We start from the raw sequence: 27,680 nt of genomic DNA, 5'->3' as shown, positions 1-27,680 counted from the left end.
GACGAATTCTTTCATGAGAGATCGTTTTCTGCGGTGAGAAGGCATAAAACTGTTCTCCGATCAACAATGGGCAAGGAACGTCTCACAGCTCTTGTTCTCATGAACACGTATTATAACTCTCCTATCGACACTGACGAAGTGGTCCGAAAGTTCATTGAGAAACATCCACGACGTTTGTTCTCTCCAATCTACCATGAATAGATCATCAATAAAACTAGCTAACTCGTACTGATGCAGATACATTTCGAGTGAGTTTTTGTAAGTGCTTTGAATGGCTAAATTGAAGGGGGTTCCCTGTTGTACTTAAATATCCAAGAATTTCACAATGGATAGAGGGAAACCCACTTCCCTTAGACCCTAGGATCACTGGAGGCCAAACCCCTCACCCTTCCAGAATCCTGGATCCGGCCCTGCATCAAACAGTGGTGACGGAACGGGAGGGGGATTGGTGGCTAAAGGCATTATGATTTTTGTATCATCTCAACTCATCTGATATGTATTACCATATTTCATAGATTGTTTTTTTCTCATCAATTGAGAAATTGCAGACATGAGATCCATATTTTCAGGCTAGGTACATGCAGCTTAGAATACTCGGGAAGTGCCGTTTCCGGCCATCTGGGGGGGTTTGTAAAGCCAAAAATTTTCTGGTACGCTCCGCGCCAACCGATGGTGGCGCTCCACTTAGATAGTCTTTCCATCAGGCACGGCTGGACCAGTCAGACCCCCCCCCCGTCAAAAATCCTGCATCCGCCCCTGATTAGTTGTTTTAACTTCAACTCAGGGTTCTTATAGTAATTAGTGACTACATAATAGGACATGATGTGTACAGAAATTCTGACATCCTTATTGCTACCTAATTGTTTACTAATTTGCAATAAGAGAACACTTCCCTGATTATGAGTGGAAAAGGATTGTGCATTTCATCAAAGCCCCTCTGTTTAAATGCCACTGTAAATTGGTTTGGCCTGGCCTCTTCACAAGTTGTTTTACAAAATGGTCGCATGACTTGTCTTTCTGCTTGTGTACATTCCATCGTTTTGTGATCAATGATGATGACGACAATGAGGACTCTGCAGGCTCTGTATAAATTATTGTCTGAATTAGCCAGACACTTGCACGTCTTCAGCCTGGGGATAAAAGCTAAGATGATGCAAAACAGGCAAATATATTCAGCTGTGGACCCCAGGTTGCAGTGTAGTTCTCCAGCCAATCAGAACCACATGACAAACTGATTGGATCAGAGATTCTTTCCTTTATGCAGTCCTGCATAGTCTCTCTCTGTAGTCATTAGAACCTTTGCATCTTGAAGGTTTTTATCTGTCAAGTTTGAGGACACCTGGGGAATATGCAAGAGGCCAGCTGAATTCGTGTTAGATCAATGAACTAAACAATATACTGGATCAAATATATCTCAACTAGTACAAAGAAACAAGCCTTCAAGAATATAGATCACTTGATCTTTGTGACATATTTATATATTAAATTCCAATATATGTTGTATCTGTATGGTCTCTTGGTGTATGTTACACACAAAAACAGAAGTATTGTAGAACTGCAAATTTGTAATCCCTTTGTTATGCCTCTGTTTATTTGTTTCTTGTAGAAATTGCACAGTATGTTGACAGGGTTGACATGCTGATAGTCAACTCTTTCTTTTGTAGTCGATTAATCGCATAGCTCTTCTCGCGATTACTTGGTTACAGTCATCTCTGTCATTTTTACATTGCAGAAATACAGTAAATCTTTCTCCATGGTGCACTGTCTTTATTTGTTCTTGCGTGTCTTAAGGTGTGGTGTATAAATCATGTTAAAACATCTACCAAACAAAACCTGTGAACTACTTTCAATCTTCAACGTTTCTTAAAATCCTTCGTAATAAATAAAAAACTCTCGAATGAATCTACGAAGCTACTATGTAACTATACTATCACTAAAAGCAAACGCGCAAACAATGAATAGATGTAACACCTTGTAGCACTGTGATGTTTAGTATACAAGAGATTGCTGTAGAAGACCATTCGAAGTTCTAGGCTACGCTCTATGCTAGAGAGATGGCAGGCATATATTTTTCACATTGAAATTAAATTACATCGCAATCAACACATTCTATCAGACAGCTGATAAATTTATGTGAACCTGGCCAGTAAGGGAGTTTTTGTAAACATGTTTGAAGAAATGACAAATACTTTGGCAATAGTAAAAGATTAATTACTTACGAATTTACAATTATGCGCATAAACATTGCTAGGACTGCATGTTGCACTGTAGAACTAGCATATTACTGACAAGCAAATGCATGAATCTAACTGGAGCAGGTGCTTGCTGATTTTTAACACAGTACAGTGCTAGTGTATCCTTGTGAGAACCTGTACTTTTGCGATATTTGCTGACAAACTGCTTTAGTGTTCTTTTTGATAGGTTAGGCTATTTATCAAAAGTTATGAGTAGTGCTACCTTGTAATCGAGTAATCGCAAGTTAGGTTTTAAGCTTGATTTTTCGAACTTCCAAAGTGTAACCGCGACTACTGGCGATTAATCTATTAGGACTATCAGCACTAGTTGACATTGAAACCAATGTCATCATGAAAAAATGTTAAGAGCTAATATTTTTGATTCAGCATATGCAGAAAATAAGCATTGTAATAAGTTAAGAAAGACATAAAAAATGAAGTACATGCGTCTTATGTCATATTTAGATTTCATCAGGCGTTCAGTCTTTTGTGTGAAGAAACATTAAATCTGTGTTGTCTCCCAAATGGAATAGATATCTTCAAAGTTATTGGATAAAGTTCTTCATAACATTTATCTCTATCACATGAACCATAATGATTGTTGGGTTTGTGTCAAGTTTAACTTTCCTACAGTTCGTTATGATGCTTTTATATGTAACCATATGTAACCATTAAAAGTTGAATTTTTATTTGTTGATCATTCCCTTTCTACTTATTTCTACACTTATGTGGATAGATCATGAAATAAACTGCAACGTTTGTTTTGTGTTGACCCCTTTTGGATCAGGAATCTCTGTTAGTTATATTAAAAAAAGGAAAAGGAAACAGCAAAGCAGTTACAGTTGAGTTTCAGAAATTAGTTTAAGAAATTCAGTGGATATTTTTGATGCAACGTCATACATTTAAACATGTGATTGAATTGCCCTTTTCTTTAAATGAATTAATGATGGTGGATTTCCAAATAGAGTTGTCCTGTCTGTCAAAATTTTACCTCCCTTTCCCCAAACATGTTTGAATGAGCCGTAAAAAGTCTGTATTGACGAAGTTTCAGCATGGATGCAACTGTTGCACAAAAAAAGGAATTTTGTATTGCTCTAAGTTAATCCAAATTTTAATTGTGACTTTCATATATCCTGATATGCAAATTAAATCTAATGTGGCCTTTCTGTGTTTCTTCTCTACAGTACCTCTAATTGTGTTATGTTACTGACATTTGTTTTGAATTTCTCATGACAGTAAGCAGGCCTCGACAAATGTTATTAAAAGTACTCACCACTTGGCGACTGTGACTAAAAATCTACTCGCCAAATCGCAAACTTCACTCGCCATATGATTGCTGTTCAAGTCTCCATAGTACATATCTACAAAATCAATACTTTCTATGAACAAAGGTTAGGCACTTGCTGCTATGTAATTGCACATTGGAAAAGTATGTTTCTGTGCAGTGTGAAATTTAAACTTTTTCTATCAAAAGTAAGGGATGAACAAAGTAAAACATGTCGCAGAATCATAAATAAGCAGCTAGGCAAACAGTTGTGTCTCAAACAATTGAAAATAAAACATCGGCAAAAATACCTACGAAGGTATAGCTTGGCTTCTGTAACATTAGGGCTCCTCTACTTATGAGGCATATACTACACAGTAGCTAGTTGTGCTCGATTCCTAAGCCTATACAGCGCCTCACTGCAACTTTGAGCCGCTTCTTCACTAGTATGACTTCGTACATTTTCCTAATTATTTTTCTTGTCTTTTAGCTGCAGATTGGTGCAAGAAATATATCGCTATTGCTCCATTACACTGCCTTAATCAAAGCGATCTTTTACCTAATAAAATCTAAGGTTGAAGGAGTATCTATCTTCCACTTGGTGTTGAGTGAAAATCTTGCAAAAAATCATGGCAGTGATAACAGCGAACCTATCTCAAAACTCCTTCAAATTGCTTGAAGATAGCAAGCTATGTGTGTATTTTCTGGGATTGATGGTGGTGTCTAACACTTCTGTTACACCTCATTCGAAACTAGGTCAGATTACCGGCATGAGAGGTTCCTTTGTTGGCGAGTCTTCACATCGTTTAAATGTTTCGCTGTATGTTTATGAATGCTCCGGGAAGTTTGTGAACAACCTCCGCACATGAAAAGTTCCCGTACATTATGCACATGCAGATAGCAAACCATTTTAAACAGTTAATTTCCATTGAGATTGGTCATTGACCAAAATCAGTTTACAACTTAAACTTGCTTCAAGTTTGCCAAGGTACTGTACTGCTGTCATCATTATGTGAAATGTTTCTAACGATGGTCTCGCTAATATTGGGGTTTGACAAGCCCAGGAGTCACTCGCCAAAATGTAGAGCATAGTGCATTTTCAATTCTCTAAAGCTCAAATTCTACTGGCCAGTGGCGAGTTGGCTACCGTATTTGTCGAGGCCTGATAGTATAAAAGTATTTGGAGGCTGTCAAATGGATGGCTTTGAAATCAAGCTTTAGCAATAGTAAAATTGGTTATGATTTGTACTGTACGTACAATTTCACATGTCATTAGCATATTATGCAAGTCCAACCGAAGGTTTCCCAAATTGCCAAGATGATGAGAGCTTGGGTTAGGGCTCTGGAGGAGGTGGTTGGGATTGGGAGGAGGTATGAGTTGGGATTGGGAAGAGAAATGAGTTGATAGGAATGAAGGATCACGTTGTGGAATGTGAAAAAAAGTGGATCCCTCAGAAGTTCCCATTTAGAATTCAGAATTGATCTCAAATGTTTTTAGCATAATAAAGAAGTAGTGGTGTTGATGATTTGTTGATGACAGCTGCATCCGCAATAGAATTGAAAATGGTCTACTTGTGAATTTGTATGTTTCAATGTTTTGTTTTTCTTCTCCTTTCAGGCCTTTGACACTGGATTAATGAAAAGAACACTGCCTGATGTAAGTATCTCATTGCATTAGGAAGTGACTTAAACCCAGTCAGTTTTATTAGGAACAATGTGATATTGGATAACATTCCACAATGCCCACCCCCCCACCATCTCCCAACCTCCACATAAAAACATAAGTGGAATCTTAACTTTGACACTGTGTAATAATTATGGGTTTATTTATACCTTCAAGACATGCCTGATTATAATTTATCTAATACTAGTTACAGAGCATTGAATAGATAGGATTACCTGACATGGAACATACATCGTTCAAAGGGCTAGTGATTGCATTGTAAAAACTGGGGTATCCCGGTACCATCTGGCTATCAAATGACCTGAGTGTGTAACCTAGCTGTAACATTTTATGTTCCCAATCTAGTCTACCTATCTCCATATATCATTGTACCATTGAAGTAGTATGCAGCTTCCCTGTTTGTATCTTGGTGTTATCTTGGTGTTTTTCAGTATTAGATGCTTTTAATCTTTGTATCACCATGTGTCCTTAAAATGTTTTATATCAGTTTCAGTAGAATTTTGATGGAAATAGTTATGCAAGGAAATTTACACAGTAGTATAGTCAATTCTATGTATCGCAGGGTCCAGATTGTCTGAGCCATGTTCACACTAGAAACAGAACTCAGAGTGTGGGGTTGAAACCTATGCTCATTTTCAAGTGTGCACAGAGCCATAGGCTCAGTGTCTAATATTCTGTGAAAAGTAAACAAGCTTTGTAAAACTAATAAAATCATACAAACTGTTTAAATTGTTAACACTAGCTATGGGCCTTCATTTTGTTTTCGGACATGGTTGTGTCTCGAGAGATGCATAATTTTATAACCAAATTCTTTACACTGGGGTCTAAACTAACCAAAAAAGCGAGTGGAACATTTGTTTAACATCAAGCTCTTGAAAGCTGGTGAATGTAGATACATCTACATGACAAGTGTTGATCCTTTGTTTATAACTCACTGGCAGAATGCAGTGGTATACTTGTCCCGTAGTGTCATAAATTAGGGTTTCAAGTGCACGTTTAGAATAATGAAGTGTTTCTCCTTTGTGTGAGAAGAGACCTCTACTGAACACGCTGGTGATGTATGCCATTTAAATGTAGTTGTTAGAGTGAGTGTTTACATTTAATGCCATTTTCTTTTCTAGTGGCTTCATTTCTAGAAACATTCCAAATGTCAGGAGTCATCTTTCTACTTTAGACACTTTCAAATTTTCAGCAATTGACGTAATTGATTGTAAAGAGAAGCAATCATCTGCTTCCTGTATATATCTGAGTGCCATCATGGAAGAACAAAACCATGCAGTTAAATTTGCTCATAACTCTTCAGTTACATAGTATTTCTGCAATGCAAGGAATGACTTGTGATCTGTACGTTAGAAATTCTTAAAGGGTGTGAAGACTCGCGCAAAAAGAAATGTCTAATGCCGGTAATCTGACCTAGTTTTTTTGAATGAGGTGTAACAGAAGTGTTAGACACCACCATCGATCCCAGAAAATACACACACAGCTTGCTACCGTAGGTAATTGGACACTAGTGTACGGTCAGTTCATACAGCTGCGGTCAATACCCACAGCACAGTTTACAAACGATACAGTGATGGACATCTCAGATCCAGCTAAAGATAACAAGGTATCACGTTTCATTACTGTCTGCATTTTGTAGCAACAAGAGAAAAACTTCACTTGCAAGAACGGAAAGTTAACTTTTTAAAGATGGCGGCACGCTGTTTGGAGTCAAAGGTCACCAGAGGTCAAATATTGAAAACCTTGTAAACACGATAACTCCAAGTGAGGAAGCATGGTTACTTTTCATACTTGGGTATGTGGATCCATAACATTGAATAGAAGAACTCACCCGCAGTCAAACTCTGAAAACTTTTTAAATATTATAACACATGGTAGAAATCATGCCAAATCATGGCAAACAAAGATCCTAAGGAACTATGAAAATTGTACCGTACGCACGTACCCCACATGTAGGCCTGACGTTACTCGAAGTGAAGCCCAACAAAATGCCGTACTGTCAGGTATTCGGTTGTAGCAGTCATTCTTCCCGAGTAAAGAAATCACAGTTTTGGTTTCCACATCTGAAGAAGAAACCAGACCTTTTCAAGAAATGCAGTCATACTTCTTTCTGCATAACGTTGCACAAACCACAGTCACACCAGTTCGTATTACCGAGCCTAACACCATTAGGCTTAGGCTGTTCGTCTCGGCCTACGTTTTGGTTCTCATCGTCATCGTTAAGTACATTATTTTCTCTTTCTTGTAATTCTGCCGTGTTGAAACGTGGTTCATAATCAGAAGGAACAGGTCTGGCCATTTACACAAGCAAAGCAATTTTCAAATTGTTTTCATAATCTGACTTTCTGAGAGAGCAATATGAATATTAAATGTTTACTAGCGAAATGTTAGTGTTAGTTTACACACTGCACTTGCACAGTTAGCTAATGTTTTGCGAAACGTGAAATATGCCTAGTTGTCTGCATAGTACGTCACAAAGAGCCCGGATTATAGCTAATTCACATTTCAATGGCCGCCCCCATGTTCCCGGGGTAGCGTCGTAATAAAAGTTAGGAAAGGAATGTGGTTGATATGGTTGAGGTAATATTCATCTATTGAGTGGGGAAAACAATTAGAAATGGCTTAATGTCTTGCCTTCAATTCAAACTTTACTGTAAATTTGTGTACTCAGAATCAAAATAAGATGAATCATGAGGAATCCAAGGGAGTTACAGTTGATACTCTTACTGCATTGGAAGCAATTAGCAGAAACCACTTGTAAATAAGTACACCTTACGCAGTTCTATATAGAACCGATGATAATCAGTTATTTTACAGACACATAATAATTTCTCCATCCGATCACTTTTTGCCCATATTGGTTGCACTTTGAACATTGATAATTTAGTTTACTTTAGCTTGAATCTTAACTTAACACTATTTCATTACAGGCTTGACCGGAGAGAATTTTCAGTTCTGTCCTAAACAAGGCATTCCCCTAAAGGCTTTGAATTTTGTTGAGGTTGATTGGTTTATGCTAAAGGGAGACCATTATATCTAGGGTCTGTGTAGGATATTACTTCATAAGTGATTGGTGCCAGAAGGTTGCAGCTGTGTATGTCATATGCGAGAAACAAAGTAGCAAAGAATAAACCTGAAGTGAATGGTAGAAAGAAGTAAAAAGAAATATTCCTTTCTTCATGGTGTGGCTTGTTGGATACAATGTGAAAAGAAACAATTCTTGGTCGTAGTAGAGTTGGACAAATATTTTGTGTAAATTTTGTATAAATTTGGCATTGCTTCTTTGTCTGTGAGACATTATAGGCTGTTAACATTTCATTTTCCCAGATTGTGTCGCAATCATGTACTGTCAGTTGCAATGTACACTAATCCATATCTATCATAAATATTTCACTTCCTCTCCATAAAAGCACATATTTGTATTAAGCATTTGCATGTACAAGAAAATCTCAACGATATTGCATAAAACTGCAGCTGGATCACTCCCTCACATGTTATACTTAGCTTATAGATCTTATTATATAGAACTTAACACTACTGATCATGTTCATTTCTCTACCACTTTGAATCAGTTAGTATTATTGAACTCATGTGTGCATCACATGGTGATGTATGTCTGTCTTCACTATTAGTAACCATTCATTATTACTGAAGACAGGGGCGGCGATCTGTTTCAAATATTGGGGGGGACATTTGCTTGGATGCAGGCGAATTACTATCAAAGCGGAGCGCCACCATTGGTTGGCGCGCAGCGTACAAGAAAATTTTTGGTTTTGATAGCCCCCCAGATCACTGGAAATGGCACTTCTCGGGCTTGAAAATGACCAACCAGATGTACACTTTTGCCTGAGAACCAAGTTTTACCTAATAGTTTTTTTTCTTCATTCATAACCTTTTTTCAAGATTGTCACCAGTCACACATCATGTTCGACCTCATTGCATCTCCTGTGGATCATTGCTTTGTAGGTAATTCTACGTAACGCCCCTCAATACCCATCAGCCCCACTTTTCAAGGTTTTAAGCCCATTATTTGTTCAGAATTTGAATAATAAATTCACTTCAAAACATACCCATAATGTTGCACAAAATTTAATCTATGGACAACCAATATAGAAAAACCCCCCTCAACCCCTAACAGACCGGTCAAAATTGCACGAGTAGAGGGAAGTATGATGAAGAATGTTGTTCAAAGAATTTTCGAAAATTCAGACACAGTTAAATTATTGGTGTAAAAATATTGAAACCTCTTATAACGGCTACTATAAAACTTCGATATCATAGAAAATACCAAAAAAATATGCTCGAGGGGGAGGGCGGTCTCCACCCTTCACCCCCCTCCCTCCCTTGGCTAAGCACCTGCGGTTAGAAATCTTGTAGGAAACAGGCCAAATGGAAACCCAGTGAACCCATATCGATGTGGATCATATGGGTGATTGTACGTACTTACACTCATACACAAGATGCCAACCAAATTTCATTACGGATGCGGTCCGTCTAGCTATTTATTTCGGAAAAAAAAGTAAAAACTACTTTCGGTCATATGTAGTAACAAATTGTGACACGGTTAAACAGGCGCCTTGTGAGGAATTTGCCAAGGGAGGGGCAAAGCTTGTACCCAGACTATCTAAGCGTAGCGCCACCATAAGTTGACCCAAAGCGCAAAAGACAATTTTGGCCGAAAATGCCTCCCAGATTGCTGGAAATGGCACTTCCCAGGCCTTTTAAGTTGCATCTAAGCATTTTCTATTTTGAAATTACTAGCGATATCATAAAAAAATACAAAACATATGCTTAAAAAAAATTATGCCACCAAATATTGGGGGGGATATTAGATACTATATCCCCCCCAACAAAAATATTGGGGGGACATGTCCCCCCCGTCCCCCCCATGATCGCCGCCCATGACTGAAGACATGAGAGATTGTACTGATCTGGTTTTACCGTTGCTTGGCAACAAATCTATTGTGAAAATTCAAAGTGCAGGAATCAAGTAGCTTGTACTTTTTTAATGAATACAGAAACAAACCTTTGTACAAATGAAGTGTATTTGCACAACAAATATTTCAAACTTGTTACCACGACAAGAACATGTTCATTAAACTTTGAGATTGAAGACACCTGTCCCTACTCTAATTAGTTAGTGTGACAATTCTTGCAATATTCATCTTACCAAGCTTAATCAACCAAAATGAAATGAAAGGTTGAACAAAGTTTCATTCCAGAATTACTCTCTGAAATAGCAAATCTAAGTTGTTCTTGTTAATATCACATCCATTTTTAAGGTTCTAAGGATATAGGTTATAAAAGATAAAATACAAGGGTAATTTTGATGTGCTTGTTGCTTCAAAGATGGCTGTCAATAATGAAAGAGAAGATTACTAAATTTGTGATGTGTACTCTTAGTGTAGAAGTCAGGCTCTACATGTATAAACTGTGTTGATTTGTTTCCGCTCTGCTGGACAGAATTCACACTTTGTGTGCTACAATGAATCTTGCTTCAATTAATGAGAGCATGCATAGATTGGCCCAGTGAACCAACAATAGTTCATACTTTCCATCTAAGAATATTGCTAAAGTTGGGTATTTAATGAAGAGAAGAGGATAATAATTATTCAGAGTACTCAAGCTTGTATATTTTAATGAAATATGAAGAACTTCTTCATAATGGACATTAAAGTACATCAAGAGGTTAACAGGGACCATAAATTTGAGTTGAGTAATATGAGACTTGTTTCTTGTCAGTGCTAGATTTTAACCAGGTAGACTAGCTTTGAGTTCATACATACATCCCTGGTTTAGATACTCCACACATTTGATGGAAACTGTAAAGCTTGCAGCAATGTGGGATACTTCATTTATCACTCACAGCATGTATGGTGTATTTAACCCTTTCTGTTTAGTTATTTGCCTTGCTACTGTAGGATGCATTTCACACATATGATACACAACTGATGAAAAATTTACTTGAATGTTTGACTTAAATGTAATCCTTAAAAAGTTGAATCCATATTTGAGAAACGACCCTTTAAATGTACAGTTGCTGGACTGCTTCTAAGTGTCATACACAGACCTCAGATGCAACACAATAGGAACAGTACTTTGATAGCTTCAAATTACATGTTTGCATCACAAACTTATCAAGGATGAAATGGTGTTTAGTATCATCATCTAAGGATGCTTTGTTGTCAGTGGCATTTGCAAAGGGGAGAAGGTTCCTTCATTCGCCTCTGGCCCTTCCACAATATTTCCCAGCTTCACAAACATCTGACTTAACATCTGTTAAACATCTGACTCAATACAACCATGTACCATTGAACACTGACAAATTATCCTTTGGAAGACTTGGATATAAAGAATACAAGAAACCTGAACATCACAGAGTTTGAAGGTATCTACGTATCTGTATTTTACCTCAATTATATCTAGTACAGGGTAGCCAAACTGCCTATCCCATCCTAACGAAGCCTAAGCATACATGTGTTAGTCCAAGCCACACATTGCATTATACTCATCTACTTCACCCCAGCGATCAACAACTATGAACTCCAGCAATGTTCTGCGATCTCAAACAAAGGACACAACAGAACTTGTTTCTATGGTGATAAACCAGGTATTCAACAGTGAGGAATTTGAAGCGAAGCTACAGAAATGTATGGACAAGGCATTTTCAAAAAAATGGATGAAATTCTTACACGGATAGAAAGCAACTCAAGCATGATTCATGAAATTGAGGTTGCAAACGGTCAGACAGAAGCAAAAATGAAGAAACTGCAATTTCCTCTCTCGAACACAAGTGCGACTGGGCGCTCAAGGAGACCAATGATGTAGAGCAGTACTCAAGACGAAACTGGCTTCGCTTGAAGAAAAGCCAAACGAAAACACAGACCAAATTATAAGAGACATTGCATGGAAGAAACTAGGTGTAGACCTGAACCAATCTGAAATCGATCATTCACACCGCATTGGGAAACAGATCAAGGAAAAACCAAATATGAAGCTCAAAGCCGCTGCATAAAAGCCGAAATAAAGTCATAGGAATCACTGTTATAATCAGAGAAGATTTAACTAAAACCAATGAAGAGCTACTCCAGGAAACAAAAGCCCACTCTTATGTGAAGACCGCCTGTTCACACAATGGCAAAATCATCGCCCTAAGTAACAAAAATGGTACGGAATTCACCAAGCGAATCTGGGGCATCAACGACCTTCAGAGACTGTAGTTGACCAGCAGGTTCCTGCTGAAAATACCGTTTATACCAAAGGTGATCCAATAGAATTATAAACTTCTACCCTTTTTTTCCTTTCTAGTACTTTACCTCTTTATTTCATCTATGTCACTTTATTGCTGTAAATGTATAACCACTCTAAGTTCTACTAATCGTGTAAGCTGTCAAAAATGTGGGGTTTCTTCTCATATTTCATGTATTATTAACTATGATTGTTCTTCGAGGTTGTGGACCTGTGAGTACTGTAATGTCGATTTTCTTTTTAGTATGGTAACCAACAATACTGATTTTCTTGACTTATTCAATGTCAAATATTCACAAAACAGGAATCCTTTCGATCTTACCTTAAATCTTCCCGATCTATACATCAATGATTCAAATAACTCTACTCATTGTAAGTACTACAACATTGACAATTTCAATAAACTAAAACACATGAATAATTTTTCACCCTTCCATTTGAATAGCCTGAGTCTGAACAAAAATGCTGATCCTATCTCTAACTTCCTATCTCTTTTAGACCATGAGTTTACAGTACTTGGGTTCTCGGAAACCTGGTTTATCTCCATTTGTCCACTTTGACGGTTTCACATAGGTAGAAAGACATAGGACTCACAAAAAATGCGGAGGAGTATGTCTTTTTATTACTAATAAAGTACAATTTATGAAGTGCAATGAGACCTCTGTTTTTGATGAAGCAATCGAAAGTGTTTTTATCGAATACAGAGAGTTATTAATCGACAATACAGAGAGTTATTAATCCTTGTTCACAACCAATTATAACACAGGACACATACAAATTTTACGCCCTAATTGCATTCACACCAATGTAGGAAAATATAGCCTTCGACATCGTACAAGCATCATATGGAATTCTTTGCTGCTTAACATCAGGTCACAACCTTCCTGAAATTCGTTTAAATACAAATTAAAGAGATTTTACTTAAACTTATACTGAGATTGAGGTTCCTCTTTTTATCTCAATACATTACATGTATAGAGATATTGTAACAGTAAGTGGGACTCTCTCTTTTCTTAAAAAATTTTTCAGCGTCTTCATACGAAGTTCTTTATCTCTGAAATTTCCAGAGCAAGCATATATCATATAGGCCAACAAAAGTTACTATTTTTTATTCCAGAATTGTATCTCATTCCATGACTTTTTCACCGATTTATGTCCAAATTTGGCCAAATCCCTCTGAAAAACCGTTGAACCAAGGCTTTTTTGCACACGCTACAAAACTTGTTTGTTTCCTTGTTTTTGATAATTAAGCCCCGCCTCCAAGTTTGGTTTGTAGCAGATTGGCAATGACTCAAGCCCCGCCTCCAAGTCTGGTTTGTAGCAGATTGGCAATGACTCAAGCCCCGCCTCCAATTCTGGTTTGTAGCAGATTGGTTAGGACTCATGGCAGCTACATGTTAGATATACGAAAATGGCCACCCTCGCGACTAATTTTCTGTACTGTTGTGAGATATGCTGCTGGTACTGGTAGTGCATTGCACACTAATTTCATACACATTGTCGTACTACATTTAATTTATATTAGGACTTCGTCTGTTTATAGCTCCATGGTTTTAGTAATATCAATTTAAGGATTGTACTGTTGTTCAGGTAGTTTTTCAGAGCAAGAGTCATGATAAGTTTGTTTGATTGCCCATCAGGTATTTTTGTATAATTACGTATACACATTGTTGTGTTTACAAGTTTAGGCTAGGCCTACAGTAGTGCATCCTATATTAGACCTTCATTTAGTAATGGCCACATTAGCATTGTACTGGTGGTGTTCAGGCAGTTTTGGGCCAGGGTGCAGTAAGTTTGTTCGATTGCCTTACAGTGTGTTTTAATTTTAACTTAAGTTTCCAACTTATATTTTAACTGTGACTCCATAAATTTAACATAATGTGAATGGTATAATACAACAACTATTAATTTGGAATAGAGTGTATATTGTGCATTTCTAGAATGAAGCATCATTATGAATTAACAGCTTGTTTGGTATATTTCTTTAACCCCCCCCCCAAAAAAAAAAAAAAGAATTAAGAACAAAAATTATAATCTATCACATTTTATTTTCACTGGAGTATGTATAAAAGAGGAGCCAGCCATAGCATCACAACTTTTATAAGACTATAAAAATTGGATAAGTTTATGTTTTATTTATAAGGATATAAGATGTATAACTATAAGGTTATAAGAAGTATGTTTAGCTTTCTTTTGAACCTGTGATGTTTGACATCAAATATTCAAAGAATTAAAAGAAAATATTAAAATGGAGAGGAACTGGGGTGGCTATAAGGAGAGGAGGAGGCCACCCATCACTTTCAATTAAAAACTTGTAATCTACTTGTACATTATTTTTTCCAAGTCATAAATCCATGAAATCTTCATGTCAAAATTATTGAGAAGGAAAAACGTGGGTTGTTTTGATACTTGGAAGTGTACACAGTTTTGATGGTAGTCACCACTACAGTCTACAGTAACGTACAGTAGGTCGATAGGCCTAGCTTTCTCAAGGTGGGCATCAAGAATATGGTCGAGTTGTTCGCCTCTTCTTATTTGACTGTTGTCATTGACGTCAAACTATATGACCAAAAATATTATATATATTGATATTGATAATTGTAGAGACAGAGCAAAGATATGAAACTAGGAATCGAAATTAGAACTTCCAGTATTGAGATACTGCATCATTGATGCTCTTGTTTTCTTTTCTTTTTCTTCCTTTCTTCTTTTCTTCTCTTTCTCTTAGTTCTTTTCTTAATTCTTTTAGTAAGTTATTTGTGTACACTATGTACAATGAGTGTATCACTACATAAGCCGAAAAGGGTTTCCTGCTACTCTTCCTTTCACATTCCATAACTCTCTTTATTCGCTACATTTGTTGTATATATGTTGTGAAAAAACAAATAAAATAAACGAAATTTCAATACCTTTAATCAGCCAGGGAAATTTTGAATTTTGCCTCCCTCTCCCACCTTTGAAATCTTATGCATGTCACTGTCTGTTGTTCAAAGAACCTTTTATTTTAGTTGAGTTATTAGAATTTGCAAAAAGTGGATTAACATTAACATTTAGGTCTCCAGTCTCCACTAACATCATCAGCATTAATTAGCCATTATAAAGGAGCATTCCAGAGATGACAATTTCTTTTTATGTTGAATATCTTGAAAACAGGAATAGCTATAGAAACATTACTAGAACTCATGTTTGTTATTCCTAGCATAGTCATCTATGCAATTATGATGGGGTATGTGTGTGTGTAGTTCATACTTGGTATGTAGCAAATTTTTATGATTTTATTGGTCAAAGGCCATTTGAGGTCATCAGAGGTGAAGGTTTGAAAACCTTGTAAGCACAATATTTTGAGAAAGGAAAGTTGTATGTATCTTATGTAGTATGTATATAATGAACATACTGTCAGTGAACCACTCTGTTTTATCAAAGGTCAATGGGGGTTTACATCTGCAAACTTTGTAAAAGCAATATTTCAAGAAGGGATACATTGATGTGGATGTCCCTATTGAGCCCTATTGTTGTTATTAGAGGTCAAAGTTCATTTGCAGTCAGCAGAGATCCAACCAACACAATAGAAGGGAAACTTGGATGTACATCATACTGTGTATGAAGATAATGAGTACCAGAGTCTAATATTGTTTGTAGTTGAGTTCAATGGCTATTCCATGTCAATTAAACAGATCAACATCATACCAAGAAGGAAATCTTCAGATTCCTAAAACAGATATATAGCTAACTTTGACATTGAAACCTTCGATACATTTTTGGATTGCTGGGCATTAATTTAAGTATTTTGTATGCTCTCATCAAAATGTGTTTTCTCAAGCAAATCAACGTCACGTCACTCATACTTCACTGCTCGATTTATGTTTCCCTCTGACAGTTACAAAATATTTATCATTTATTTAGAATAATACCAAAAAGTAAGTTTGTCTTACTATACATGCAATATTTGAACTTGAAATGGGCATTTGCAGAGAAGCTCATATATATGCAATTGCAAAAAGTTAAATCATGGAGGAAACATCATAGGTATGAGTAGAGGGTTACAGGGAGTACAGATGCTTCTAAGTATGACCAATCAGAACATATGTTTGGAGAGTGCATTAATAAGTGAAGAAAGGTAATAAAGTGATGTATGTTTAAGCAAGAAAAATGTGAAGTTTCATTCAGTTGCTTATTAGTACCCAAATAAGCTCCGTCCTTTGTACTGTGAATACAAAATCATATTTTTTTGCTTCTGTCTCATTTGTCTGTATACTGTAGTATTATACTTCCCATCTATCTACTCTGAAACAGAAGTCATATGCCACACAATGATCATTACTGTTGGCTCCTCATGAGATAGGGATTGATGGGACAAACAGTGCTAATGATATATTGTAATGTTGTTGGTGATAACACTTAAATAAAACCTGCAATGGTATACCTGCCCACCATTAATCGGTTGATTATAGGAGCAAATCAAATGTCTGTGTCTCCAAACACAGACACATGTATGCAGTAGAAACTATATTCTTGTTAGAGGTATTCCTCTTAGCAATACTTGTGTTCTTCGTAGAATTCCTGTTATGCTTGATTTGTCATGGGAAGAATATTAATCCATTGCTTCTGCTTGATATAAAGTGAGATTCCTTTACCACAATGGTCATTCCCTATAACCTTTGACACATTCCATTCAAATCTTCTTCTGACCCATTTCCTCTTTGCTAGGTATAATCCAATAGGTATTGATTTCATACTTCCCTAATGCCAAATCTGAAGAACTACAGCTCAGCTTGAAAGGTAAAATTTGAAATAAAGTTGAATGAAATGGCTGTATATACTGCAGTGCGTTCATTTGGAATACTTAAAGGGAAGAAAGAAACTGTGTCTATGTTGCACTGTGTTATTGTCAGTGGAAAAAAGTAAGACCAAGAGGCCAAAAGTTTGTGAATAAAAATGAATGTAACAACTTTATTCCTTTATTAATATAATAAATTAACTTTATCCCTTGTTAAGTCACAAGTTGGGGAATGGATGTTTCAGTAATTTTTTGGATATGTGACATGCACGTGTGTCTTTGTTGTTGTTTTCAATAAGGAATTTATCAATGATAATGGCGTGTGTGTGTCAGTGTGTGTCCATCTTTCTATGCGATACCCCTCTCTTGTAAGCATGATAACTCCAAGAGTAAATGATAGATTAATTTCATATGCAGTATGTAGATTTAGGATTGTGCAAGAACCTGTTGTATTTAAAGAGGTCAAAGGTCATCTGAGGCCAGCAAAAGTTCTATCAGTAACATGATAACATAGTAACATGATAACTCTTGCAGTTTTTCATGGAGTTTAAACATCAGTTGGCATCAAAGTGAAGACTTTATAAACAGTTAAAACTCAAAACCTCAAAAGGAAAGTTTTGATGGGCTTGATATGTCCGTCCACATGAGTGCAAGAACCTTGTTGATCACTCCAAGCCATTGATAAAATAAATTTTATCATATTGGGAGGTGGGAAGGAATCACCAAGCAAATTTCTGTTCTATAAGTTCTCTCTGGGGTCTTAAATTGACCTCTGCAAAATGTTCTGACAAACATGCAACTAGAAAATTAAAAAGAAAAAGTTGTAAAGACACCAGAACAATTAAAAGACACTGCCTCTGTTAAGAAACATAGAAAGGTTTACATCACAACAGATCCATTGCTTGCATATAATTGTCAAGACAAACAGGTCTTATGATAAACTGCCTCTTGAGATTCTTTAACTGTCAAATTGTGTTGCTTTAATCCGAGATGTATAGTTATAGCCATGCAGGTATTTATTCACATGAAAAGTCCAGACCACTATTCTATTCTTAGTCTCTATGGCAAATCATGCAGTATGTGTGCTACTTGAAGAAGTACATTGCTGTAATTAATGCTGGGTAACTAAAATATCCAATCTCTTTTGGTGATTAATTTGCATTGGATAGGCCTTAAATAATGAAGTTTGGTTTGGCTGGCTGTATCTCAGTGTTTGGCTGGCAATTAGGCATCAGATCATCGGTTTTACTGTCGTTGGATGATGAGTTTTCCTAATGATAAAGGATAAAGTAAATGCAAGGAATCAGGATGCAGACAAAAAAAAACACCCAATGTGACTGAAAGTTGTGTCAATGACCTATAGAATAGACTAAGTATAGAAACTATAGAATAGACTAAGTATAGAAACTAACATAAACCCATAGAATAGACTAAGTATAGAAACTAACATAAACCTATAGAATACACTAAATATAGAAATTAACATAAACCTATAGAATATACTAAATATAGAAACTAACATAAACCTATAGAATGAACTAAGTATAGAAACTAACATAAACCTAAGAATAGACTAAGTTTAGAAACTAACATAAACCTATAGAATCGTCTTAGTATAGAAACTAACATAAACCTATAGAATAGACTAAGCATAGAAACTAACATAAACCTATAGAATAGACTAAGTATAGAAACTAACATAAACCTATAGAATATACTAAATATAGAAACTAACATAAACCTATAGAATCGTCTTAGTATAGAAACTAACATAAACCTATAGAATAGACTAAGTATAGAAACTAACATAAACCTATAGAATATACTAAATATAGAAACTAACATAAACCTATAGAATCGTCTTAGTATAGAAACTAACATAAACCTATAGAATAGACTAAGTATAGAAACTGACATAAACCTATAGAATAGACTAAGTATAGAAACTAACATAAACCTATAGAATCGTCTTAGTATAGAAACTAACATAAACCTATAGAATATACTAAATATAGAAACTAACATAAACCTATAGAATCGTCTTAGTATAGAAACTAACATAAACCTATAGAATAGACTAAGTTTAGAAACTAACATAAACCTAAGAATAGACTAAGTTTAGAAACTAACATAAACCTATAGAATCGTCTTAGTATAGAAACTAACATAAACCTATAGAATAGACTAAGTATAGAAACTGACATAAACCTATAGAATAGACTAAGTATAGAAACTAACATAAACCTATAGAATCGTCTTAGTATAGAAACTAACATAAACCTATAGAATATACTAAATATAGAAACTAACATAAACCTATAGAATCGTCTTAGTATAGAAACTAACATAAACCTATAGAATAGACTAAGTTTAGAAACTAACATAAACCTAAGAATAGACTAAGTTTAGAAACTAACATAAACCTATAGAATCGTCTTAGTATAGAAACTAACATAAACCTATAGAATAGACTAAGCATAGAAACTAACATAAACCTATAGAATAGACTAAGTATAGAAACTAACATAAACCTATAGAATATACTAAATGTAGAAACTAACATAAACCTATAGAATCGTCTTAGTATAGAAACTAACATAAACCTATAGAATAGACTAAGTTTAGAAACTAACATAAACCTATAGAATATACTAAATATAGAAACTAACATAAATCTATAGAATCGTCTTAGCATAGAAACTAACATAAACCTATAGAATAGACTAAGTATAGAAACTAACATAAACCTATAGAATAGACTAAGTATAGAAACTAACATAAACCTATAGAATATACTAAATATAGAAACTAACATAAACCTATAGAATCGTCTTAGTATAGAAACTAACATAAACCTATAGAATAGACTAAGTATAGAAACTAACATAAACCTATAGAATATACTAAATATAGAAACTAACATAAACCTATAGAATCGTCTTAGTATAGAAGCTAACACAAACCTATAGAATAGACTAAGTATAGAAACTAACATAAACCTATAGAATATACTAAATATAGAAACTAACATAAACCTATAGAATCGTCTTAGTATAGAAACTAACACAAACCTATAGAATAGACTAAGTATAGAAACTAACATAAACCTATAGAATAGACTAAGCATAGAAACTAACATAAACCTATAGAATAGACTAAGTATAGAAACTAACATAAACCTATAGAATATACTAAATATAGAAACTAACATAAACCTATAGAATCGTCTTAGTATAGAAACTAACATAAACCTATAGAATAGACTAAGTATAGAAACTAACATAAACCTATAGAATAGACTAAGCATAGAAACTAACATAAACCTATAGAATAGACTAAGTATAGAAACTAACATAAACCTATAGAATATACTAAATATAGAAACTAACATAAACCTATAGAATCGTCTTAGTATAGAAACTAACATAAACCTATAGAATAGACTAAGTATAGAAACTAACATAAACCTATAGAATATACTAAATATAGAAACTAACATAAACCTATAGAATCGTCTTAGTATAGAAACTAACATAAACCTATAGAATAGACTAAGTATAGAAACTGACATAAACCTATAGAATAGACTAAGTATAGAAACTAACATAAACCTATAGAATCGTCTTAGTATAGAAACTAACATAAACCTATAGAATATACTAAATATAGAAACTAACATAAACCTATAGAATCGTCTTAGTATAGAAACTAACATAAACCTATAGAATAGACTAAGTTTAGAAACTAACATAAACCTAAGAATAGACTAAGTTTAGAAACTAACATAAACCTATAGAATCGTCTTAGTATAGAAACTAACATAAACCTATAGAATAGACTAAGTATAGAAACTGACATAAACCTATAGAATAGACGAAGTATAGAAACTAACATAAACCTATAGAATCGTCTTAGTATAGAAACTAACATAAACCTATAGAATATACTAAATATAGAAACTAACATAAACCTATAGAATCGTCTTAGTATAGAAACTAACATAAACCTATAGAATAGACTAAGTTTAGAAACTAACATAAACCTAAGAATAGACTAAGTTTAGAAACTAACATAAACCTATAGAATCGTCTTAGTATAGAAACTAACATAAACCTATAGAATAGACTAAGTATAGAAACTGACATAAACCTATAGAATAGACTAAGTATAGAAACTAACATAAACCTATAGAATCGTCTTAGTATAGAAACTAACATAAACCTATAGAATATACTAAATATAGAAACTAACATAAACCTATAGAATCGTCTTAGTATAGAAACTAACATAAACCTATAGAATAGACTAAGTTTAGAAACTAACATAAACCTAAGAATAGACTAAGTTTAGAAACTAACATAAACCTATAGAATCGTCTTAGTATAGAAACTAACATAAACCTATAGAATAGACTAAGTATAGAAACTAACATAAACCTATAGAATATACTAAATATAGAAACTAACATAAACCTATAGAATCGTCTTAGCATAGAAACTAACATAAATCTATAGAATAGACTAAGTTTAGAAACTAACATAAACCTATAGAATATACTAAATATAGAAACTAACATAAATCTATAGAATCGTCTTAGCATAGAAACTAACATAAACCTATAGAATAGACTAAGTATAGAAACTAACATAAACCTATAGAATAGACTAAGTATAGAAACTAACATAAACCTATAGAATATACTAAATATAGAAACTAACATAAACCTATAGAATCGTCTTAGTATAGAAGCTAACATAAACCTATAGAATAGACTAAGTATAGAAACTAACATAAACCTATAGAATATACTAAATATAGAAACTAACATAAACCTATAGAATCGTCTTAGTATAGAAACTAACACAAACCTATAGAATAGACTAAGTATAGAAACTAACATAAACCTATAGAATAGACTAAGCATAGAAACTAACATAAACCTATAGAATAGACTAAGTATAGAAACTAACATAAACCTATAGAATATACTAAATATAGAAACTAACATAAACCTATAGAATCGTCTTAGTATAGAAACTAACAATAACCTATAGAATAGACTAAGTATAGAAACTAACATAAACCTATAGAATATACTAAATATAGAAACTAACATAAATCTATAGAATCGTCTTAGTATAGAAACTAACATAAACCTATAGAATAGACTAAGTATAGAAACTAACATAAACCTATAGAATAGACTAAGTATAGAAACTAACATAAACCTATAGAATATACTAAATATAGAAACTAACATAAACCTATGGAATATACTAAATATAGAAACTAACATAAACCTATAGAATCGTCTTAGTATAGAAACTAACATAAACCTATAGAATTGTCTTAGTATAGAAACTAACATAAACCTATAGAATATACTAAATATAGAAACTAACATAAACCTACAGAATATACTAAATATAGAAACTAACATAAACCTATAGAATAGACTAAGTATAGAAACTTACATAAACCTATTGAATCATCTTAGTATAGAAACTAACATAAACCTATAGAATAGACTAAGTATAAATAGTAGATTATTGTGCTATGCAGTTTGAGGAAGCTTTCTGCCAAAAATACTTCAACGAGAAAGCATTTCACAGTTGAGTCTCACAGTTGAGTCTCACAGTTCTTCCTTCACAAATTTCCCATTTTGAGTGATGTGAATGAAAGGATGTGGCTAATAATTACTCTCAATGTATCTGACTGTGATAGTAGGCCTACATTGCCTGCTAAGTGTACATCACTGTTTAGAGTGTCGGATTAAATGTACTGTTACTGATTGACCTGTTGCACAATGCTCGTCCATGGTGTAGCTCTGAATTAGCTTATACAGAAAGTCAACCTCCATCAAGTAGGGTGATATCTTGTAAGAACTACTCTCTTTTGATCAAGCCTGTACTTTGTTTCTTTTTCTGTAGTAGCTGACAGAGCATAAGGCAAAAACAAAGGGGCCATTTTTCAACTTAAAAGTGTCTAAAATACCCTAAAATTTAAGTGAAAATGTGATTGTGAGATGGAAAGATCAGGAACGTGGGTTAGTCATTCAAGATCTTTAACATGTTATATATGCATTTATCCTATCCTAATTGACAGTGCTTCAGATGCAGACTCTCTGGATACACAGCAACAAACAAACCCCTTTCTTGTCACGGTGGTTGTACAGCTATGTTCTAACAAGGAAAGAGCTACCCAGACATTTCCTTGGGTATAGCAAGCATGTAGCTGCTATGTAACGTACCTCAGTCTGCCTGCACTAACATTGTAATAGTACTTGGTCAAAGGCGGTCTATTATTGTTAACTCTGTAGACTGTACTAAATGCAAAATTGACAACTAATGAAGTATATATTTCACTGTGAACATGGAACTGTTAACATTTTCAGACTACACATATGATAGGAACCTTCCACCACTTTTATACAGTCCTATTTTGATTATGCGTTTGAATGTTCGATATGCGGTCTCCAGCAGTGTCAGTTCAAACTTCATTGGGATCACCCCAGCTTAGTGAAACTCAATATTGCCGGTTGTCTGGCCACAGTACTGTAGGATAGCCAAAAACATGTGATTTTAAGACCAATATAAACAATCTGTCAAAAAATTTCATAAGCACAGACAGTTTTTTTTTAGGCAATCCTACCAACAGGTGTGTGAGCAGTGGGTTTTGCTTGTAAACTTTGAAGAATTATCTTGAAGGTTTTACTCAACACCCTATCCTCCTTATAAGAAATATTTATTTTATGAATTCAGAGCAGCTGAATATGGGATTGAATTTCATTAATCACAAATATTACTTGTGCCAAGTTAATATCTGACCAGCCTCTCATTAAATGCAGATGATTGTGCTCATTTCTGATATGCTGCGATGTCATTTTGTAACATTTCAGACCAACAAATTCTTTTCAAAATGCTACTGTAATTACATGTTAAAACTTGACAGCAACTGTGAGCATATCCTAATTGGAGTATCCCTGTTTAATTAAACAGCAGTTAAGTGATAATTTTGTAGGTGAAGTTTGGGAAATCCATGTAAAATAGATTTAAAAAAAGATTGGACGTTGAAATTTCGTGTCATGGCCACTTTAAACTTTTTGTTTATTTGTGCCCATATACTACTTCATGTGGTGTAATTCAGCTAGGTAACAGTGTAGAGGATTTAATATATTATATCTGTAGACTTTTCATTGAGTTCTGGTGAATTGTGAAATTTCATTGAATTATATTACCTTTACTTCTCACCTTCTCAAAAGCTCTTCTTTTTTTGTTGTGTGGAACTCTTGTTGGTCAGGCCCCTGTATGGTTCATAAAACATCCTAGAAACTGAAATCTAATGTGCATTTGTTTATGATCTTTTGTCACTTGTGCCACTTTTCTGATGAACTAGAGGCCATATGAAAGAGATATGTGTGAAGCAAACCAGAAGATCATGAATTTCATGAATATCTATATTGTTGCTAGGGAATTGAGTGTTTCTATAAAGGAGAAGTGAAATTGGCAATTTCATTGAAAATCATTGAACAATTGAGTGTCAAACTCACATTGCCTCATATTTTATTGGTGCTCTGTCACTTGCGTGTAAATTATAGAACTTTTCAAATAGCTTATATTCTGTATTTCGCTGTTGAATCAGACTTGGCAGTTAATTTTTACATGGTGCAATCAGTGTGTATTATTATATAATTGCACAATCATGTGCCATTTATGATAATAGTTGACGCTCCTGTGATTCACACACATATTTTTGCTGTGGCTTGTGTTTCATCAGATTGTTCTCCTAAAATGGCGTATATGATAAGAACTGGTTATTGCTCAGCTGTTGTTTGGCCTAACTCATACCCAGAGCTCTGGAAAAATGAGTGTTTATACCCTGCAGCTGGGCAGAGTATGTATTATCAGAAAGGGGTGCTCTCAGTGGAGAAGGTAGACTACAATGTTACATAAAATGAGCAGTAGTGGTCACCGTGGGTTAATTTACTATATTCATATGATACACCAGTGTACATTTTGTATTCTTACTGAAAGCAAATGCGATCTTTGCAATGGCATGTGTTTTGCATATATGTGTGTGTGTGTGATGGCCATGGTTTGTGAACACAATGACTCAAAATGGACTCCAGTAAAAGAATGTCGTATTTGCTATGTAGATGCAATGTACTGAGTTCAAGAACCCTATCAAACTTGGTGTTGTTTTAAAGGTTATTTTAGGTCAAAATTGGTCTGAAAACTTTCTAAGGGTGATCTCACAAACTGAAGAACAGATGAAGTTCATATGTGACAGGGGGATTCCCCTTGGTGGGTACAAAATTCACAGCGCGTACTCCCTCACCTCATATAACCTATGCATTACCGTATTAACCTCGCTCTAGCATCTGGCAATTTGTCTGTATGTGAGTGTGGCCATCTCCCTTCCGTAATTGCCAGCCTTTTGCGCAAGTATCGCTCTCTTATTGCTCTCACTAAATCCTAAGATTTCAATTACTTCGTCTAAATATTATCGTTGTTTTTGTAATTCTTTTTCATCTGTTCAACGTCCTGCACGTTTGAACTGCTTTTTTGTCTTTAAAACGTTTTTTCTTTCGTGATTTTCGAACGTTTTTTTGGTTTGCCTCGTGAACGTGGTTCACGTAGCGTGGCTAGGCCCGCACTTTAGTGTAGCGTTCTCCTAGCGTTTATTTACTATCACGTACAGCAGTCGTGTACGTGGGCTTACTTGCAGTCAAGTAACTGCTTTGTTTAGTTCTTCATACTGTTTTCGTACAGCAGTCGTGTACGTTATCCTTTTGCAGTAAAGTAACTGCCTTGTTTATTTTTCGTACGGGTTTAAATACGAATTTCTTACTGTTCACGTACAGCAGCCGTGTACGTTTTCATTCTGCAGTAAAGTAACTGTTTCTAATTTAGTTTTCACAGCTTCAAGTCTCGGAGATTTCTCAAAAAAAAAATTTTCGGAGATTTCTCAAAAAAAAAAGAAAAAAAGAAAAGATGGAAAACTGCCGTTCTTGTAAGCAGTTCCGTCCGTTCAAAGCATGGGACAAGCATGATTTATGCCCAAAGTGTCGCCCATGCGGGAGCAAGCAGACCTGCTCCATTTGCCAGGACTGGACCCAGGAGCGCTGGGATTTGATCGGTACCTGGCTGGCGGATAAAGCCGCAAAGAAAGAAGGCGGCTTCCTCAAAGCAGGGGAAAAAGAAGCCGCCGGCGAAGGAACCCCAGGCGGCCATACGAGATGGCATAAGCCCTAAACATGGGGGAACGGAGGGCGCCATACGAGATGGCTCAAACCCTCCTCAGGAACGGGTATCCATACGAGATGGAGCTAATTCCCGTGCGGCGTCAGCTCAGCCACGGCCGCGACCCCAGGAGGGTCCGTCCACTTCAGGCCACGTGGAGTCCAGAAGCCCCCGAAGACAAGCGGTGGCGGACTTATTTACTTCTACTCCGGGGTCATGGGACCGCAACCGGAGAGATTTCTCGGGGTTCTCCCCGGAGAGTACGGAACGGCGCCAAAGCCGAAGCAGAAGCCGTACCCACAGCCGTAGCCGCGGTAGGAGCCGGGAAAGACACCGGCGACCTCGACGCAGGTCGAGGTCTGGCTCGTCGCCCTCGTCCTCGAGCGGACATTCTTCTGGGCGACACAGGGCCAAGAAACGAAAGAGGAGACAATCCCCAGACTCGGGGCAGGCTCTCCTTTCCCAGGTTAAAGACCTCCTGGGACAATTGTTGCAAAAGCCGAGTCAACAGGACCCGGAACAACAAGGGGCTCCGTCAATTCCACCACAACCGGCGCCACCGCCAGCACCGGTTACGGACGATCACGCCCCTGAGGAGGCCCAGGTAGATCCCTGGGACGACGTCTCCTCCAGAACTGATGACGCGCTGTCAATCGCAGCTAGTGCCCGCCTCCTCAGTGGAGATTCCGAGGCGGAGGATGAAGAACCCTTACGGGGTACAGAAATTTCAGCGGAAGCCTTTGAGAAGGCGACGGCAGTACTCCGCAGAGTCCTCGGCTTCGAGGAAAGGGTGGGTGCGCGTGCCCACGAGGGGCCGGCATCCAAACTCACATAGAACGCGGCCGCCCAAAAGCCTCGAGCCTCCATCCCGGTGGATGTGGAATGTAGAGAGCGGTTCGAGGCGGTGGCACAGGCGAAACGCTGGACAGCCTTCCAGCGATCAGCCCATCGCACTTTCCACGTGGGCGACGAAGACTGGGAAAGTCTTTTCACGCCACCCCAAATCCCGCCTCAAGTGAAGGAGAGACTTCGGTCGGCGGGTGCCTTAGACGGCAAAGACAAGTTCTGGGAGAAGGGTGCACAGACCCTAGAATCCTCCCTGTTCGACGTAGATAGGGCCTCCCGCGCAGGGATGAAGTACTCATCAGCCTTATTACTTTTCGCCGAGCTATTGAACAGATCTTTTCAACAGGCCCAGGCATCGGGTATCTCCCGCAAAGATACCGCCGCC

The 27,680-nt window shown here is 36.1% G+C and overlaps 1 protein-coding gene across 6 annotated transcripts in view; it reads left to right on the top strand.

Annotated features, from left to right (window-relative positions):
- The window catches only part of LOC139975250 (uncharacterized), a 231,028-nt gene that overhangs the window by 131,717 nt on the left and 71,631 nt on the right, over positions 1 to 27,680 (top strand). For all 6 annotated transcript variants that reach the window (XM_071983002.1, XM_071983001.1, XM_071983000.1 and 3 more), the window contains one exon: positions 5,117 to 5,155. In XM_071983002.1, coding sequence (XP_071839103.1) covers positions 5,117 to 5,155 — 39 coding nt within the window. The remainder of the gene's footprint in view (positions 1 to 5,116; positions 5,156 to 27,680) is intronic.

The sequence above is a fragment of the Apostichopus japonicus genome, chromosome 10, assembly GCF_037975245.1.
Source record: "Apostichopus japonicus isolate 1M-3 chromosome 10, ASM3797524v1, whole genome shotgun sequence".
Lineage (NCBI taxonomy): Eukaryota > Metazoa > Echinodermata > Holothuroidea > Aspidochirotida > Stichopodidae > Apostichopus > Apostichopus japonicus.
This window is presented reverse-complemented; position numbering and strand designations above follow the sequence as displayed.